A 19,240-nucleotide genomic window follows, 5' to 3' on the forward strand; every position below is an offset into this window, starting at 1 on the left:
CTACAGAAGCTTGAGATGCAACACCAGCAGCAGCTGATGAATATGACCCTCAAGGAGTACGCGAATTATCAGAAAACCATGTGAATCTACGAAAACTACTGCCAGCAAGTACAGATCCAGCAACATCAGCTGCATGCAGCGTCGCCAGCAACTTCAGCAGCACCATCAGCAGATACAACAGCCGCCCGTTGAATTATTTATCTGCCGACTACGTGGATCCAAGCCCACCGATGCCTTCGCGCTTCCTGCTTGGCAATCGCGCATCGTGCTTGCCACAAGACTTCGGAGCCGCAATCCCTCCTTCAACAGGTGTCGATCTATGACGTCGAGTACTCGATCAAGCGCTAACAGATCATTCGTGGAAGAGCTCGCGCAAGTTATACGTGCAGCTGTTGCGCTCGGCCCACGAAGAGGTACCTAAGACACCACCACGACTTCAAGTCGGCGACGTAGTCCTGGTGCACCACAACGTCTCAGCCAGTATTCTGTCGGCGCTGGCTAGAGCGACCAAACTGCATCATAAGAGCGCCGAATCCATGTGGCTTACTTTCCTGGAGCGTACGCAACTTTGCCGGCCTCGGGAGTGTGTTGCAAGTAAAAGAGAACTAAGGGGCGTGGGGCACGAGCAACTGCTACGGGCACTGGCACGTTCAGTCAGTTCCAATCCTTCGATATAGCCAGACGGCCGGGTTCTGCTTCCTTCTTCGTCTCTTCGCTAGAGTCCTATCACGCGCTAACTCTTCGCTGCGCCTCAAAGATTGCCAATCACGGTCAAGTCATCAAAGCACAGTCCATTGCACAAACCACAACAACATCCAAAATGTTTATGCAGAAAGTCTCTCTTGATTTTCGCGTAACACCCCTAACTCTTCCAGTTTGCGGCATGTGACTTGCGCGTCTTCCCCGCGTACTCCGATTCGCGGCCCCCGTAGTCCCGTCTGGCCTACCGCTTACGATCGGCCCCTCGGGTACGGTCTTCGGTGGTGCTTGCCGCACGCTGCCGTCAATCTTGCTGTCGTCTAAGTTCGCGCCTTTCCGTTTCGTAAGCGAGCTGCTCTGCGCAAGTGCTCACTACGCGTGGCTTCCCCATCGCAACTCATACTCAGCACAACCCGACTATTAAGAGCGGACCTGCTTAGGGGTCCGGAGTACCACAGGAGTGAATACAGTACTACAAAGTGTGTCCGTCGAGCGCCTGTTTTGCTTAGGTGCGGAGGTATTCACCAAGAAACGAGGAAAGCTGTCTGATGACAGCTTTGAAATCCAACTGTTTCTCACATTCAGAAAGTTGCAGTTACATTAGGAAGTTGTTCGTGCAATACTTTGACACTTCATATTAACTTCGTTTCCAAAATTAGCCTTGCTATCTGCAGCTGCGATTAGCTTTCGGGCTATTGAATTCCTGACGAAGCGAGGATGACCCTGAACAGCTTCACATACACAGTTGGAATTTTTTGCAGTAAATATGCAGGTTAAACTGGAAAAAAAATACGCACAAATATTTTTTGTCAGATTTATGCCATTTAAGCATTTTTCTTGCTACAAGTTTACGCATTAATTTTGTTAGTAGAAGCACAAAGCACACCGTTATAATTACTGCAAGTTTGTTCAGTGATGTTTTCCTTGCGTTGATGGTGACATCGATCTTCTTATGTTTAATGTCACATTGAGAAAAATGGCCTTACCATGTGCCACAGAGTTAGAAGCCACCAAATATAACTGTACAGGCTATTTCAGGCCACTATATATGCAGTATTGCCAAGGAACGGCACATTTGTGCAAATTATTCTCGTTAAATCAGTACTTTGGGCGTTCCCTTTTTGTTAGCGTAATGAGTAACGTACTTAGTTACTTTTTTTCGGTAACGCATACAACACTGCTATGAATGAACGAAAAAAGGGGGATATTTAAGGGCTCGTTTTTCTTTCCTAGACAGAACTAGCGGTTGTCCTGTCTCTTTCTATGTCGTGCTTTGTGCGTGTTCGCTAGCAATATGGAAGCATTAATTATAACTAAGAGACAAGAAAGCCAAGGAAAGTATAGGGGATGTCGTTTGGGTGATGACTGCATATCTGAACATTCTGTTTGTTTTCTAGATTGCGAGGTACGCACGCTTACGAACTTCCTTCGCCTGACATAACATTTCTGCGCACGCATGACGTTGGCTTTTCGTGCGTTTGCTTTTTATTGCGATAGCAATTATATGGACAGTCTCGGCTGGATTTTGCCGTCGCCGTCGCCGTCGCCGCCGTCATGCACCGTATATGTATAAGTATGTATATATACATAAAGGCCCCAAAGAAAAATAACTCAGAAAAATGCTTCCGAAGCGCGGAATCGAACCAGGGACCACTTGCTCCGCAGAGAGCGGCGCTATCCACTACGCCACGAAACGCAGATCCTCCACGTAGCTAACGGCGAGCGTTATATACACACCATTTAGCGCTGGACGGACTCAGAGACAGCAGGCGATAATAAGCGTTTCTTCATTACCAGCGAGGTGGCGCTAGGAGCCCGACGGGCGCATTTAAAAGTCGTCGTCGGCGAGCTCGCTCGCTTCTTCTTATATTTGCGCATGGGAGAAGCTTGCCCTTCCGCTGTCTGCTCGCGCGGTTTTCTCGTGGCGAGGCGTACAGGAATGTTTCACGCTTTCACCGTGATGTCCGCGCTCATGTTACGGCGCGTACGAATGTCACTCGAGCTCAGGGACGCCGCCAAACGAACAAACAGAAGATGAGCGCGAACTATCAAGTGTCGCAGCTCGACACTTGAAGCACGCTAGTTTCCTTCGCTGCTTCGGCCGCCTTTGCAACAGAAGCGCTGTTCAAACTGAGAGTATCCATTGGCGAGCCTCACTTCGTATAGCATTAGTTCCTTGCTATCGCATTCATTGCTTCGCCCTTGTTTAATTAACCTCATTAGTTGCTCTGAAAAGCCCTTAAAATTACCTTTCTTGCGTTCATTCATAGCGAGAGTCTAGGTTTGGCAGACTGGATGCATTCAGGTAGTGTGCGAAGGACTATTGGTCAGCTACCACCTCGTAAAAAAATTACGTGCGTCGTGACACCATCAGGCCGAAAAAAAAAGTGTCCCACACTCGCCGTCATGACAACTAAGTGGCGCTGACTAACAATCCCAGGTTTCAATGCCCATATATATGCCATGAAGTGGACGGAAGGATGACCGCCACCGTAGCTCAATAGGAGATATTCAAAATGTACAGCGCCATCTGTCGACAATCTCATAAGCTCAATCCGCCATGCTTTGTTGGCGCGAAAACGAAACCAGTAGCCTATCGCAGCCTTTCAGGGGCTAGTTACTGGTTTTTTTAACTTCCTTCTGCGATGACTTCACAAAACTTCGTGCGGTGTTCGGGCAACGAGGGAGCTCTAACAATGCAAGGAACAAGGAAGCGCTATTTCTATTCGAATTGACCTGAACGAACAAAACTAATGTGCCGACGCGAACTTGTTTCGTCAACAAGATCGACAGTGTGCTTTGATTCGGAAATGACCGGCGCGCGCGAATGCGGTCATTAACCTCAGTTATTATTTCTCCGTGCAATTTAGTTGCTCGCCTGCAACATAAGCTAGGCTTGCGGAATAATATACTACGATAAATGCCTTTTAAAAGAGACGGCCAACGTTGTACACGCGCGAGAGAGTAAGATTGATCAACATTATCTTGTTGCTGTTGCAGATAGACGAAAGCAATGATTTAATTACGTATATAAATGTGCGTGGGCAGTGCCACAGACGCTGCTGCGCGTCCGCGATAAATCAGTGCTGCCACACGAGAGTAGATCGGCGCAAAGAGTCCAGCAGGCACCTATCTCTGCACGCTTCGCAAGACAGTGCGGGCCGAAGCAGCCAGAGTGCATAGCTCTCGATGACTTACACAAGTGGAGCGTAGTCAATTCGCTTGATATCAACACAGCCAAAACAAAAGCCGTTATCTTCACTCCCCGACAATCACCTGAACCACCCATTTTGAATCTTACTTTGGAAAACTCGCGTATAGAAATTGTTGATTCAGTAAAATCCCTTGGAGTATTTTTTCAAAAGAATCTATCTTGCGACATTCAGGTAAATCATATTGCTACGCAGGTAGCTAAGGTAGTAGGAATATTGGCGAAATTTAAATTCTACTTGCCAACAGCCGTCAAACTTCATATTTACAATGCACTATTTCTTTCTAATTTAAACTATTGCTGTTTAGTTTGGGGCACAACAACGCTAATGAACCTCAACCAGCTGTATATGTTACAAAAAAAAAGCACTACTTCACATTGCGTGTGCTGAAAAAACTGCGCACACAAAACCCTTGTATATCAAATACGATATCACGTCAGTTCATAACTTGTACTCATTAAATCTAGCCAGGAAGTATAAACATGATACAGAAGGACTACTTCGTACATTGTCCGAATTGACACCGATTACAAGGGCTTATGATACCCGTAATGATGATATCTGGAAAATGCCATTTTCACGCCTCATGTTAACACAACAAATGCTCCGTTATACACTTCAAAACTGTTGAATGAACTGCATAAATGTGGTATTGATTTGAAAACAACTGGAAACCACGCAATCAAAGCGTTTTTGGTCACCATAAATTAATCCATTTTCTTTTTGTAGAGTGTACAGCTTCTGTTCGATACACTTCCAAATTTTACTGTTTTTCTTTTTTTTCACCCAAAAATTGTGTAAAGGAAAGCTCATTTTGTTGTCATGATTTCGGAAGGATTTATCATTGTATAAATATAATATTGTATTGTATTTCTTGTAACTATTGTATTGTTCTGTGACATTAGCTTAAGTTCCATAAAAACTGTATATGTTTTTTGCGCTCTCGCTGTATGCCCTGTAAAACGGGGGCTCAAGGCTTCTCAAGTGGATAGTTCCACTTTTTCTCGAGCCTCGTGTTCCACAACACACAAACTTGTGGACGAAATAAAGTTTGATTTTCGTCCAGCAAACTGTTCAGCAAACTAAGGCACCAACTCGCCCAAAAACAAGTTCTTCTAAAGTTTGATTTGATTTGATAGTCCGCAGGTTCTCATGCCACGTCTGCCCTTCGCTTTACATCCCCTTATCCCTCCCATTTTATATTTCTTTTGCTTTATTCGGTCAGCGTGCGCTGCGATCACGGAGCAAGGAGTTACGGAGCCGTTCAGGAGATGACGCTGTTTGTTCGGTATGTCATCGCACTCCTCTTTTAGCTGATCGCGAGCCCTCGCATGCTGTTTGCAATAGCGCACGGTTGTACACGGCTCCGTGGCATTCGAAAGCAACGAGCGCACTATTTTAAAATGATATGTCAACAAACGCGCATGTATAGCATTCAAGAAAGTACAAAGTCCAATAGATTACGACCACAAAACATTTTAAACAACCACTGTGCAGTAAAAAATGCCAGGCCTGCGCGGAAAGCGCAGCACAGTCACAGCGAAAGCTGGAAGAGCGGCATTTCTAGAGCCGTTTTAAACTCTCTTGGGGCTACTAATACAAGCACACTAGCAATGTACCCACTACGCCATAAATCACAATATTTCTGAAATTGGCAAGCACCTACAACGCCATTATTCGTCATTGTGCGCAGAAGCGAGGTTCCAGCTACACATATGTAAGGCATTATGTGCACTTTGTTTACGTGATGACTGATGACGATGAAGAATTGTGGCTCAGACCATTATAATGGTTTGGAAGCTTTAAACGGCTCACCAGTTACGTAATTCGCATTGTGTGACGCCCGGTCCCTATTTAACACTCCCACCATGCAATATAACATACATTGACGTGAGAAAGAGAGACAGAGAGAGGGGGAAGAACTTTATTGAGACCCTGAGGAAATGGATGATGGGCTCATGGGCTTGCTTGGCAACCAATGCAAGTGCACTTGCGAGGAACCCACTACGCTATAAATCATAATTTCTGTGAAGTAGGGAAGCAGCCACTATGCCATTTTTCGTCATTCAACGGAGAGCCGTGGTACCCGCTAAAAACATGTAAGGCATTATGTGCACTTTGTTGGTGTTGTGCCTGATGACGATGAAGGATTATTGCAGAGACCCTTGTAGTGGGTTGGAGGCATCCAACAGCCCACTCGTTGCGCAATTCGCATTGTGTGACGCCTGGTTACAGAATTCGCGTTGTGTGGTGCGTGGTTGTTATTTCACTCTTCTACCACACTAAATTACATTATGTTAATGTGGTTCCTTCTGGACATGAAGCCTGTATAGCGTCGTTTTGCGAGGCAGTTCCAAGCACCGGCATGGCTCTGAGGTACAACACTGGGCTCCCACCCAGAGGGCCCAGGTTCGAACCCTGTTCCATCCTCGAAATTTTTTCTTATTTCGTTTTTTTTTCTTATTTCGAGCGATAGTGGTTACGGACACCGGCGGCGGCGGCGGCGGACAACTACGCCACCAAAAACGGCCGTTGAAATGATCTCATAACAGCTCTCGCTGTAAAAAGCGTCACTCGGGCTGCTCTCTTTGTATACAGTTGAATCGCGAGACCAGTATTAAATGCGAAGCATTTCTTAGCGAACCTGTGGCACTTTGAGCGTTTCTATCTACGTATCTATCTATCTACACAGTAAAAAATTTTACACCCAAAAGGGTGTAAAAAGGGTGATTTTACGTTTTAACACCCTTTGCAACACCCTTTAACACGATGGATCAGATGGTACGATGGATCAGATGGAAAATGCAGCAAAGTATGGCATGTGAGCCGAACCACGTCTCCATCATCTAGCGTCACACACACACACGCACGCACACAGAATATGTGTAGCTGGCAGTAGAACAATCCGTAAAAAACTGTAATATACAGAGATGTGTTCGTGATTTCTCGATGCTGTAATTTAATGTGAGACCATCTGCACACTCTTTATGTTTATTGCGTGTAGACATTGCAATACAACAAAATAGAAACAACATGAGAAATATCTGGTATCAGTTTATACAAATATCTACAACCTAAAGAAACGCCTGGTTCAAACTAAGTACACTCGAATATTTTGCCTCCTCTCAGCAGAAGAAGCAACAAATAAGTGATAAAACTGAACAAGTATGTGAAAAATAGCAATGCAAAAAAACCAGTCACATTGACAAATTATGTCAAGATAAAATACAGACCTATACATGCAATGCATGAATACACAAATACATACATAGATGCATTCACGTAGATATACTTAAAAATTGGTAACATGCGTTGGCACATTAGGAGCACATGCTCTGAAAATAGGAGAGCTTCTGTAGTAAAGTGCAGGGATGCTGTGTTTAGCGGGAATACAAGTGCTGCACGACAAGCGTGTGATTGAAAACGACACTGAGTCAGAAAAGAAACATACACGCCAATTGGCAGCGAAGCAATCGACATTTGTAAACACTTGAATAAATATTTTAAAACAAGGCATGTCGAGTGCTTATAATGCTGCGCCCCATGTGTTTACGTATGTAAAGTGGCTCCATCACAAACTCTGAGAAGGATGTTAAGATTCTGTACTTGTCAGTCGTGCTAACAACAAACGCATGGAAGTGTTCATCGAAGCAAACAGTTTCAAGTAGCTCCAACACGATCAAAAGAACTTTGTTCACATAAAATAGTCCGCAAACATTCACAAACTCAGGCAAGCTGTCATCTGGAACGTTAAGGACGAGGCTGCATCCTACACGGTATGACCTTCCGTCCATGGTGACACAATTCACATTAAAACAATTGTTGCATTCAAGGCCATGTTTGGAAATGAACTCTTTAACACAGCAAGGCAGATGCTCATATAAAACAGACTGACAGCCACTTGTAACCGGCATGCTCTTGTCCTCACCAGAAATAAAATAAAAACACTGACAGAACTGGTGTCTCATGGCAAGAGTGTGCGAAATGCGCTTCCAATTATGAACTTTACGCGAAATGTCTTTAAAGTACTGGTGCTTTGCCTCAAAACGGATTGCCCAGATGTCAACCAAAGGTCCAAATTCCTGAATACAAGATAGATAATGAATGAGGTAATGCATCTTGCAAGGAAATGAACATGACGGAAACAACGCCTTAAATTCTAGACAAAAAAGGTGTATCTTTCTCTGCAAGTACGCTATGTGCGAGACTGGGATTTTGTGGCTCATGATGATGTCCATGATTTCTCTAAGAAGTAAATAAAGCTGCCAGACTTGGTTGCCAACTGGAACACAGTTACCTACAAAAAGAGAAAGGTGGCGAAACAGTGCAAAAATTTGTGTTGCAGAACCCTCAATGGTAGCCTTTCCAGAAAGAAAGAGCTTAGAAAGCTTCTCTGGTTTGTTCTTTGAATCGCATGGGTCATACTTCCATTCTACAATCAAGTTGTTGAGATGTTCAAGTGTGAAGAAACCTTGTGAAATTAAAGACGAAATAATGTACTTCAGTGTGAATGGTATGATGCCTTCGTGCAGGTCGTGCATTAAATCTGGGTTGGATCGAATCCTTGAAGTGCAAGAAGTGGGCAAACCTCCTTGACGCCATACAGTGATGCAGTTGGCAGCCCTGCATCCAGCATGTTTAAATGATGTTGATGCCCTTCCGGCGTTCGCTGCACATAGTCACTCTCTAGATGCTTGTAGTTCACCTCGTGGCGCAGTGCCATACAGAATCTGCATATTCTTCCTTGAGTGAATGAAGCCTTAAAACCCCCAATTCTGTGGCTGGAAAGGTTGTCCACAGTAAGTATAAAAACAGACCCTTTCATACCTTTTCCATTTGCAACTATGCCATCGTTTTCTAATATGGCCACATCTTCAAGCAAGGGTGCAAGAATCTTTTGAAAACCGTATGTGGAGACATGTTTGTCTTTCACTAGAATGACCAAGTTGATGCCTGAAAGCGCCGAGCGATATTTAGTGTTGAAGTTGAGCACAGAAAAGTAGACCGCAGTCAACTTGTGCTTTCCCCTTTTGCTCCCCAAAGGGTTGCACACCTCGAATTCATCTGTGTACAACTGCAAGCAAATCTTGCTCTTGTCCCCAGCAAAAAAAGAGTGATTCTTAAAAGCACTACCATCAAAAACTGAGCACATCTGATCATGCATCTCAAGAAAACTGTTGAAGTCCCCTGAGAGGGCAGGATGTTCTAAAATACACTTGAGCACATCACGCAGTGGCACGTACTCCATAGTTTCACACTTTCCATTCACCTTTCCAAGCAATATGGTTTTGGGCTCAACAAGCGTGAAGTTATTCTTCCAGTGCGCCTTTCGGCCGCTTTCTGTCAAGAGCTTGCTCATCTGCGTTTTGTACGCCCTTTTTAGCTCTGCAGAATTTTCTTCATTCGACAGAAGTTTGTCATCATCTAAGATAGAAGCAACGAATGGGATGATGTCATTTGCTATTTCATTCACCGTTGACTCTGGAAGGCGTCTTGCTTCCTTCCATTTTAAAAACATGACGGACAGATGTCTCACGTAGTCACTTGGAACATCAGAGCACTCCGATCGGGAATCTTCTATGGGAATTGCTTCTTGATCCTCCTGACTACAGCCAGCGCCAGGTTGTGTTTCTGTGCTGCTTGGTGTTCTTTCCGCCACAAGATTTTGTTGAGGACGCCGGTTCACTCCTAATGCCTCATCATGATTGCGATACACATGTTTTCTGTATGAAGCGAAGACTCTGAATGTCTGCATACATCCTTCAACGCCGCAGATCCAGTCTGTCTCGTGGCCATGGGCTAGGTTCAAATGCCTGAAGAGCGAGTTGAGTGAAAATCTATGGCTGCCGCACCGTGAGCAACGATAGTAACGAATCCCTGGCATCTGTAAAAAGGACAAGACATGATTTACACAAAATGTCACTTTTTCATGGCGTTTAAGGAAGGAAACAAAATCATTTGTGTTTGTAACCTATCGGAAAGAGTGAGCTGCGATGAAATTGTTTAATAGAGGAAATTATTCTACAACAAGGCTCACGAAATAACAAGAACAGCAAATATGTAGCACTCAGTATACTTAGCGTACTCTTACCTTTCTAAAAGGACATACTGGGCACGACAGGATTCAGGACAGAGCTACATTCCGAGTCGAGATGGGAGCCTACCTGTTGGGTAAAAACGTACTGAAACAAAAAGAACGCCATCTCTCAACTGAAGTTGGCTAAAAGGACCACACAACACCTTCTCAAATCCACATGAATGTTGACTAAAAAAAGCAGGACTGATATTACGTGTACCTAATCAGTAAACTAAATCATGCAGCTGATTGTTGTTCACTTTCCGGACCATGCGCACACAATTTATTACCTTTTTCTGAAACCATGCATGCCTATGTTTAATTTAAGCGCGTACAAATGATACCACCGCGGACGCGAGAAAGGCAACAGAGTCCCCGTAGCCAAAGTTAATGGCGAACTCGCACTTGAGAAGCAAAGAGAAAGCGGAAACGCCAGAGCCTCCAGAAAATTACGTTCGCTAGCGTCGAAAATAGGGAGCTTTCGAATAGCGCACGCAAAGCTTTACGTTGGCTTATCGCGCAACTGCGCATGCGTCGTACGCTAACCGCTTGCGGGCTCCCGTTAAGTGACAGAAATAGCGGTCCGCACACGCTAACGCTAACTTAGCGTGCGCTAATCGAAAACTGCCTAATGTTCACATTTTTTCTGCCCCTCCTGCATGCCGCCATCACCACTTCGAGAATTCATTCCGTTTTGTTCGTTTTCTAAAAATTTAATTTCGTACCGAAATAAGTTATGCAACGAAAACACCGAAAAGAAATAGTTTTCATCTTTTCGAACCGTTGCTTCGGGAGATACCCGAGCCGAAACCACTAAAGCGGACGCAGTGGCGGCGGCAGATTCGTCCGGCTGTCCGAGGTAGTACGTACCTTGGGGCACGCCGACTCGCTGCTGCTTTAAATTCTTCTACTTCCAATGCTTCCAGACTTTTCAGCGATTTAATCCAGCTCTTGAGGAACGCGTCTTTGCAGAAGCCGCGCGGGCTGTCGTGCTACACGGGTACAGTTGAAAACTACGCCCATGCAAAGCACCACTGGTACCACCGCTGCCTGCTGCTGCCGCCACTGCCGCCGGTGGTGGTTGTGGTTGACGGAAAGGAATAAGGCACTATTTTCTGCAACCCTCACGGGAGCACGGCTCAGCGCCTTTTGGGGGAGGGTAAGGAGGGAATAAAAGGAAAGTCGAAGAAAAAAGAGAAGTGATCGGACAGAGACAGGGGCGTCGAAGAGAAGAGAAGACAGGACAGATGGAGATGGTCACAGGAGTTCGAGGGACGGGACCACGATGCAGCTAGAGGCACGGTACACGTCGGTGACGAGGCGGCGAAGGCCCCGCCGATGAGAGGCGCACGGCATAGCGGTCGAGGCAACCGTCACAGGGCGCCGACGGCGAGAGGCACGAGGACTAGTCCGTAAGGCATCGCGGGCGGCACGTCTGTTCTCCACGAAATCCAGCGAGCCTCTCCACTGCCGCCGCCTGCCTGCGCAAGCAATACCCGGAAACACTGCCGCTCCGGCGTCCCAAAGAATTACGTCTTGATGACGTCACCGACACCATCTTGAATAATTTGCTAGTTCGGCGGCCTTTTAAAAGGGGCCGTAACTGAAGGTGAAATTGGCGCTAGTGTTCACGGAGATTCAAAATTAAAGCAGCCAATGGCAGGCCGCCGCCGTGCCGGCAAAGCCGTGCACCCCGCGCCGGCCGCGGAGGCCGCGCGCGCGCCGCGACGCTAGTTTTGAATTCCTCGAAAGTTCCGTTGTAGCATGAAGCGAGTGCTGAGAGCGGGCACCAGGCTGGCCGTGCAGGGAGGCTATGCTTGTCGGACACCTGCAAGTCTCCCGTTGTGGTTAGCGGGTCATTGTTCGCTCTTGAGACTTATCGGAGTGGTCGTTATGTCAGCCGTGCTCCGTCGCCGCCATACAGGAGCCCGTTCTAGTCGCCGGCCTTGATATGAAGTTTCGTGATGTTCCGTTACATGAAGCGAGCTTTGGCCGGCGTGTGGAGTTTTTGTGGTGTTTGCGTGTTGTGCGCTCTTGCCGCTGTGGTGGTTAACGACACGCACCATTCGTACATCATGGAACGGTGCACGGATACTTCAAGACCGGCCGAGTTCCGCAAGATTCTTCGAGGTTCCGAAATACTAAAGGTGAGCATGCGGCTTGCGTTCGCAGCCACACATTTACGAATTGCAGTTGGACAACACAGTTATTGTTTTTTTAATTACGGCTGAATCGTGAAAAGCACGATGTTGCAGTTAATATCGCTGTTCCTAGAAGGAATGAAATTAAAGAACTTGAGACTCATAGTTTAACTTTTGCGTCTATGACAGAACTGCGTGATGGAAGTGCGTTTTGCTTTTTTTGCCTGTTTATCACTCGCCATCGTTAAATACGCGTTCCTGACACTCAATAGGCAGTTTTAGAATAGCGTACGAAAAGCTTTGCGTTGGCTTTTTGCGTCGTACGCTAACCGCTTGCGGGCTCCCGTAGTGACGGAAATAGCGAGCCGCAAACGCTAAAATAGCGTACGCTATTCTAAAACTGCCTAATGTATCGCAGCTTGCACTGAGCCGAGACGACGAAACTACGTTTGCCTCATGCGACTGCGTAATTTGTATCGTTGGAATTAATAGTTTTCAATTGCTTTATTTCAGGACCGAAATGTTTTCGGAGTATTCGAGAAGGCAAGAACTGATGCGTTTGCCCAAGGAGGGGTTAACAGCTGTAGAATCAGCGCTCTGCGAAGTCTCGATCCGCAACTCAAGTCGACCAGCTTTCTACCCTGCCCCCAGTGCTTCTTCTCGGTGCGTGAATATGCTATGTACTTTCGGCTGAAGAAGTAGTTTGTGTGTTTATCTATTGTCTCTGTTATTGCCTATGGAAAAACCGCTCTAAGGATTCATGTGTAGGCATGAGACATGTCCTATATGCAGAATTTTACTCTTTGTGTTTATCACAATGAAGTGCTCAGTGTATCCAACATGACGTCCTCCCTTCAGTGGCGTTATATTCAGCTAGGCATTGTATTCGCGGTGAAAGAAAAGCTGCGTATAGGCTTATTTCACCTGGTCGTTGAGTAATACGCTTTTCTTCGAATGTCATGTGCTGCTACATGAACTGACCATGGCCTGCATCCCGTTGCCACCAACTAACTTCCAAGTAGTGTTCAAGTACCGTATATTGTGTCTTGCTCTTTTTAGCGCAATGTACATACTACTTACTGTGCTAAATCTTATCTTTTTCATTTTGTTTATCTGGTGAAGGTGTCCAGCATTTCATGTATATTTGTGCAAAATCTGAGCAAATATGTAAGTGGTTGTTTTGTGTTTCGTATCATTTCAACGGTTAATAAGTAAATCATTGCAATATTATTTCATATTTACATATTTTGCGCTTCGTTATGTTTTTGTCATGCACTGACATTTCTTTAAACTACATGATTACCTCTCATCAGAGGCTCCTCTGCGCTTTGCTCGGTATTGCACCAAATGAAAATCGTGTTTCTTATATGTGTGTACGTCAAAGGGCCTAACACTTTCCAATGTGTTCGATTTTTTAATTTCTAAATTTTACAATGAACTTTTGTGTTTAGTCATGCACACACTGTGAATTCTTCCCTTCTGTTCTTCTCCTGAACTTGTATCGTGCCCCATTTCATGCAAATCTTGAGTTTCGGAAACAGAACAATAAAAAGAGGTAACAGAAATGTTGTAGGTGGATTCATCATTTATGCTCTAGCACATGCTGGATGCGGGCAAACGCGAATGCGCGGCCAAGCACAGCACGCGCGCGAGCGCACGCGAACAAAAAAAAAAAAAATCCCGGCGCGGGGCATAGGAGAGGAGAAAAAGCAAGCGTACAAAATAAAAAACGGTGCGCGGCATGGGAGAGGAGGAAAAGCAAGCGCACAAAAAAATAGAAAGAAAACGGCGCGCGGAGAGGGAGGAAGAGGGGGTGGAGGCGAGCGGCTGTTGTTACTGTTGCCCTGACGACGTAAGCAACGTAATCGCTACGTCACCGCCCTTTGAGCTTGGCGGCCTTCTGCAAGGGGCGTAACTCAATAGCGCTCTCGGCGCTGTAGGCGCTTGCGTCGGCGGAGCGTTTGAATTTCGCGTCCTATGGGAGGTATACGAAGAAACCGACCCTTGGCGCAAGCTCGCTACGATGGCTGAGACGCATGCTGCGCCGCTATTGGCTGGATGCGGTCACGTGATCTACGCACGCTTGCGATAGCTGCGACGCACGCTGCGTCGCTATTGGCTGGAGGTAAACACGTAATCTACGCGCGCTTCGAAATTTGTTTGTTGTTGGAGACAGTCACGTGATCTATGCGCTTTTAGCTTTTTGCTTTTAGTTTTTTTTAACGCAAGTAGGCGCTGCGCCCGCGCAACGTTGTGCTCTTCTCTCCGTTGCTCTTCCTTTGCGGGCTTCATTATTACAGCTCTCGCCACTCCAGCGAAAAAGGCGGGAAAACGGGAAGCCATTACAGCAATCACAGTTGCAGCCCTGCTTGAAGGCGTTTTGTTGTGTGAACGACTGTTTCTTCTATACCGACGCTGGATTACGTGTCTGCCACGTTCGTCGACGGATTGCGTGCTCCGCTGTAGCGCAGTGATGTCGGCGCGGTGCCTTGTGAGCGTGCCAGCAATACATGCGAAGCGTACGTACACTTTAGAAGAAGGCACCCTGGATGCATTGAAGGCCGCCATATCCTCGTGCCCCATTTTGGGCGACAAGGTGGACCTTTCCAACAGCACATTCAAGGCAAGTCCCTGTTAATGTTTCCCTTTTATTTGCTTTTCATGCAATCAAAATATCGCAATAACACGTAACTTGGCATTATAGTAGCAAATAGACGCGCACGTTTCTTTGCTTCCTTTTTCTTTTATTTTTTGCTTAACAGTGACAGCACACCGTCGGTAGCGAGGTTTATTATTCGGCCATTATTTTTCCTTCTCCTCTCAGTGGTTGAATACTCCTATCGCATGGCGGCTGGCTCGTCTAGCGGCATGCTGGTCGATTGCTAACCGGCCAAATTAAGTCATCAGCCGTCAGGAAGGCTCGCGCTTTCATCGCAGGTGAATGTATCAGCTCGCTGTCGGCGCTCCGAGTATCGTTCTTTGTTCACTGAGAGACACTGCTCTAAACACAGAAACAGTGTTTTTACATTCAGCGAACCTTTTGTTTACATAAAAACACTGAAATAACCCAGTGTAAACAACATTTATGTGATAATAACTTTAGTGATAATAACGTTGTGATACTTTAGTGATAATAACGTTGACACCGTCAATCAGCAGACTGACTTTTTGGCCAGTGATTGAGTGAGTTGCATAGTATTGCTCCTTCTTTGCGCAGGTTAGAGCAACTCTAATTTTATCCTTTATCAATGTTTAAGTGCGTACAAAGAAAGTTGTAATAATAAAATTTCTGACTCAATATTTAGGCGTTGCGCGTGTCATTTACAGATATTTGAACCCAACTTTGACGAATATGTGGATCTTGCACCAAATGACGGCGTATTCGACTTAGCACGAGTAATGGTGCTCTCCGAAGACAGAACGATGCCAGCAGAAGCAAATCTCGTTTCATCTCAAGAGGTAATTAACTGCAATCCATGTTAGGCAAGCTTCGTTAGCATTGGTTATGTGCTATGTGTTTGCTATATATATATATATATATATATATATATATATATATATATATATATATATATATATATATATATATATATATATATATATATATATATATATATATGGGTCATTCCATGCCAAGTGTCCCAGACGTGGCGCTCGCACATCGCAGATTTTGCTGATAAAATTTGTGCCTTTTTCCTGTGCCACATGGAGTATTGTCGCAAAACACTTTTGCTCGAAAAAATTTTTGACGGTCCTGGCACCCCCTCGAATTTCGCTTCTATTTATTAAACTGTACCTAATAGAAAAATGTGTATAAAATCTACTTTTGTGTGTTGAGCTTCGAAACCGCGCTTGCGCTATCGCAGAGGTTCTGTTTAGTTGTCCCATTCATTATTTCCGAATTTTTGTGTTTCTCTACCAGCTACGTAGCTTCAAAAACTACAAAAATCTTCAAAGTTCGTGAATTTTTCTTCAGCTATCTGGAACTCACCCTAACCAATATTAATAATAGCCTGATTTCCAGGAAAGTGTATTTTAGTACAGAAATGTTTAGGGCTAAAACAGACTTCAAATCTTTCCGAAAAAAAATTGTGAAATTAGAGAAAATGTGCGATTTGTCGCATGTTTGACCGTATTTTTCATACTGATGCGGTCCAAGTAAAAATCCTCGTCATGCGGCGTTTGATAGTACACCACATCACTAAGTAATGAAGAAAGTCTAATCAAGTCATTTTTTGTTTTAAGGAAGAAAATAATTTTTGAATTTGGCCCTCCGAACGCGTCCTGCATTTCTTTTTGTTGGCGCTTCGCCGCAAAGCACGTGGTCGCCCTTGCAGCTGACACTCGTCACAGGCAGCGGCAAGAAGCGAGATATATGTCAGTGGCTCGTGAGTGGTCTAAAGTCTTGTGGCGTTGATGTCAGGGCGACGAGTAATGAATTCGCGTTACAATGTGAGCTTGCTTGGCGGGCCCAATGGGAAATATGGACGCCCGAGAGCAGCCTATGGCGTCGTTGGCACAATGTGCTAGAGGGCCGTCTGCACAACACGTATACCCAGACAAACGAGTGTATGCAATGTGCATTATTTCTTTCAGTATGTGTATGCTAGTTGTGAGACGTCCCTCTAGCACATTGTGCCAACGACGCCATAGGCTGCTCTCGGGCGTCCATATTTCCCATTGGGCCCGCCAAGCAAGCTCACATTGTAACGCGAATTCATTACTCGTCGCCCTGACATCAACGCCACAAGACTTTAGACCACTCACGAGCCACTGACATATATCTCGCTTCTTGCCGCTGCCTGTGACCAGTGTCAGCTGCAAGGGCGACCACGTGCTTTGCGGCGAAGCGCCAACAAAAAGAAATGCAGGACGCGTTCGGAGGGCCAAATTCAAAAATTATTTTCTTCCTTAAAACAAAAAATGATTTGATTAGACTTTCTTCATCAGTTATCGATGTGATCTACTATCAAACGCCGCATGACGAGGATTTTTACTTGGACCGCAACAGTATGAAAAATACGGCAAACGTGCAAGAAATGGCACATTTTCTCTAATTTCGCAATTTTTTTCGGGAAGATTTGAAGTCTATTTTGCCCCTAAATATTTTGTACAAAAATACACTTTCTTTAAAATCATACTATTATTGAGATTGGTTAGGGAGAGCTCCAGATAGCTAAAAAAAATCACGAACTTTGAAGATTTTCGTAGTTTTTTAAGATACGCAGCTCGTAGTGAAACACAAGAATTTGGCAATTAATTATTAGGACAACTAAACAGAACCTCTGAGATAGCGCAAGCGTGGTTTCGAAGCTCAACACACAAAAATAGATTTTATACACATTTTTCTATTAGGCACAGTTTAACAAATACAAGCGAATTTCGAGGGGGCGCCATGATCGTCAAAATTTTTTTCGAGCAAAAATGTTTTGCCACAATACTCCACGTGGCACAAGAAAAAGGCACAAATTTTATCAGCAAAATCTGCGATGGGCGAGCGCCACCTCTGGGACACTTGGCATGGAATGACCCATATATATATAATGTGTGCGCGTGTGTGTGTGCGTGTGCGCGGTACTGCTTCATGGTGTTTAACGTCCCACAGCTGTTCAGGCACTGAGACTACATGAGAGGCGGCTTAAGGGAGGGGCGGTGGATAATTTTGAAGATTTGGGAATCATTTACGTGTGTGTACTGACAACGCACAGTGCGCGGCCTATTCATTAGATGGAAAACAGCTGCACATACTCGTACCTCATCTTTGCTTACAAACTCGCCGTGGTAGCTGATGAGGTACGCTATGGCGCTGCTACGCTCGAGGGCATGGGTTGTAACCGTGTCACACGGCAGCTTTAACTGCGGTTATGCTTAACGGGGGATTATAGTATTAACCGTAGTTAACAACGTGCGTTGCCGTTGCTACATGTGCTTAGTTAGCTCAGTTGACCAACCAGGTGAAATCCCTTGCTGATCATGTGGTGAGCAATAAGTTTGGGAACATCCTCGGCAAGTTTCGTAGCACGTGATATATCTGTTCTACACCTCCGCGACAGTGCGTTCATTTGTTCCACCTACGACTACGTATTCAGTGTTTGCGCCATACACGAACGATGCGAAAAATATTTTCTCTCGAAAAGCCTGTAGCGACGCTCTCTCGCTGATCTCCCCGGGGACGGAATAATCATTGTTTCTAGCCGTTCCAGGGCGAACTTTTTTTCCACGCGGTCCGTGAAAATCCTCAAACAACGCGAGGCTTCGAATTAACCTGCGACGCTTCGCTGCTGGTGAGAAGCTTGTCGGCCATCTTGTCAGCTTCTCGGTTTGTGAGAGTCAATGGTGCTTGCCTAGCTTGGTTTGCGATAAGCACGGTTAGGATAGTAACCGTTGTTAAGTCTGCCGTGTAGCTACTCCTAACCGCGGTTAGCCGTAGTCAACCGTGGTTAAGGCTGTCCGTGTTTCAGGATTCTTCAGGGCGGCTGCATTTAAATGGTGCGAAACGTATAAGAACACCCCTGAACATTGATTGGATTCCACGTGGAAGGTCCCGAAGTGGCCGAGGTTTTTCATAAGGCCCCCACTACGGCGTGCCTCGTAGTCATATTGTGTTTTTGTTGAGCAAAACATTAGAAGTTAACTTTCAAGACTTACAAGTGTTGCTTATCGATTAGGTGTCCTGATTATTTTAGAATGATCTCTCTTACACTGGGAACTTGCGCTCACCTTTATGTCATGACATGTTCAGTAAATGACAGTTCACTGTGCACACTGAACTGTTTGAACCTCTATTGAATACAGTTATGCCATCAAAGCTAATTCATAAGTATTATACTTCCTTCAAGAATTCTGTTAGGTCTTAGAATTTGTGTTGAATGACGTTGCTCTGCCATGGATCCACACCTAAATGCGCACTTCCCATTTGTTTCTATTTGACTGAATTGTTATTGATTTGTTTAAACCAATGCATATCCATACAACGGGCCATAATATGGTAATGACTTATGTGTATGACTCATCTGTATTTAGGGTTCACAGGAGGTAAATGAAAGTGAGCCTTCCGCGGCTGTGACGGTGGATGGTGGCAGCTCCTCAGGCCTGGAATGCTTTGATCTGTA

The 19,240-nt window shown here is 45.3% G+C and overlaps 1 protein-coding gene across 1 annotated transcript; it reads right to left on the minus strand.

Annotated features, from left to right (window-relative positions):
- Positions 1–8,451: 8,451 nt before the first annotated feature.
- On the minus strand, positions 8,452–9,795 carry LOC125759637 (uncharacterized). Its single transcript, XM_049418657.1, has one exon. It carries the CDS (start codon positions 9,793–9,795, stop codon positions 8,452–8,454), a length of 1,344 nt encoding a protein of 447 aa, XP_049274614.1.
- Between the last annotated feature and the right edge of the window lie 9,445 nt (positions 9,796–19,240).

This window comes from Rhipicephalus sanguineus, chromosome 8 (genome assembly GCF_013339695.2).
Source record: "Rhipicephalus sanguineus isolate Rsan-2018 chromosome 8, BIME_Rsan_1.4, whole genome shotgun sequence".
Classification (NCBI taxonomy): domain Eukaryota; kingdom Metazoa; phylum Arthropoda; class Arachnida; order Ixodida; family Ixodidae; genus Rhipicephalus; species Rhipicephalus sanguineus.

What these genes read in the sequence shown, in the direction of transcription:
- LOC125759637 (XM_049418657.1), bottom strand. Translation starts at nt 9,795, where the DNA reads ATGCCAGGGATTCGTTACTATCGTTGCTCACGGTGCGGCAGCCATAGA.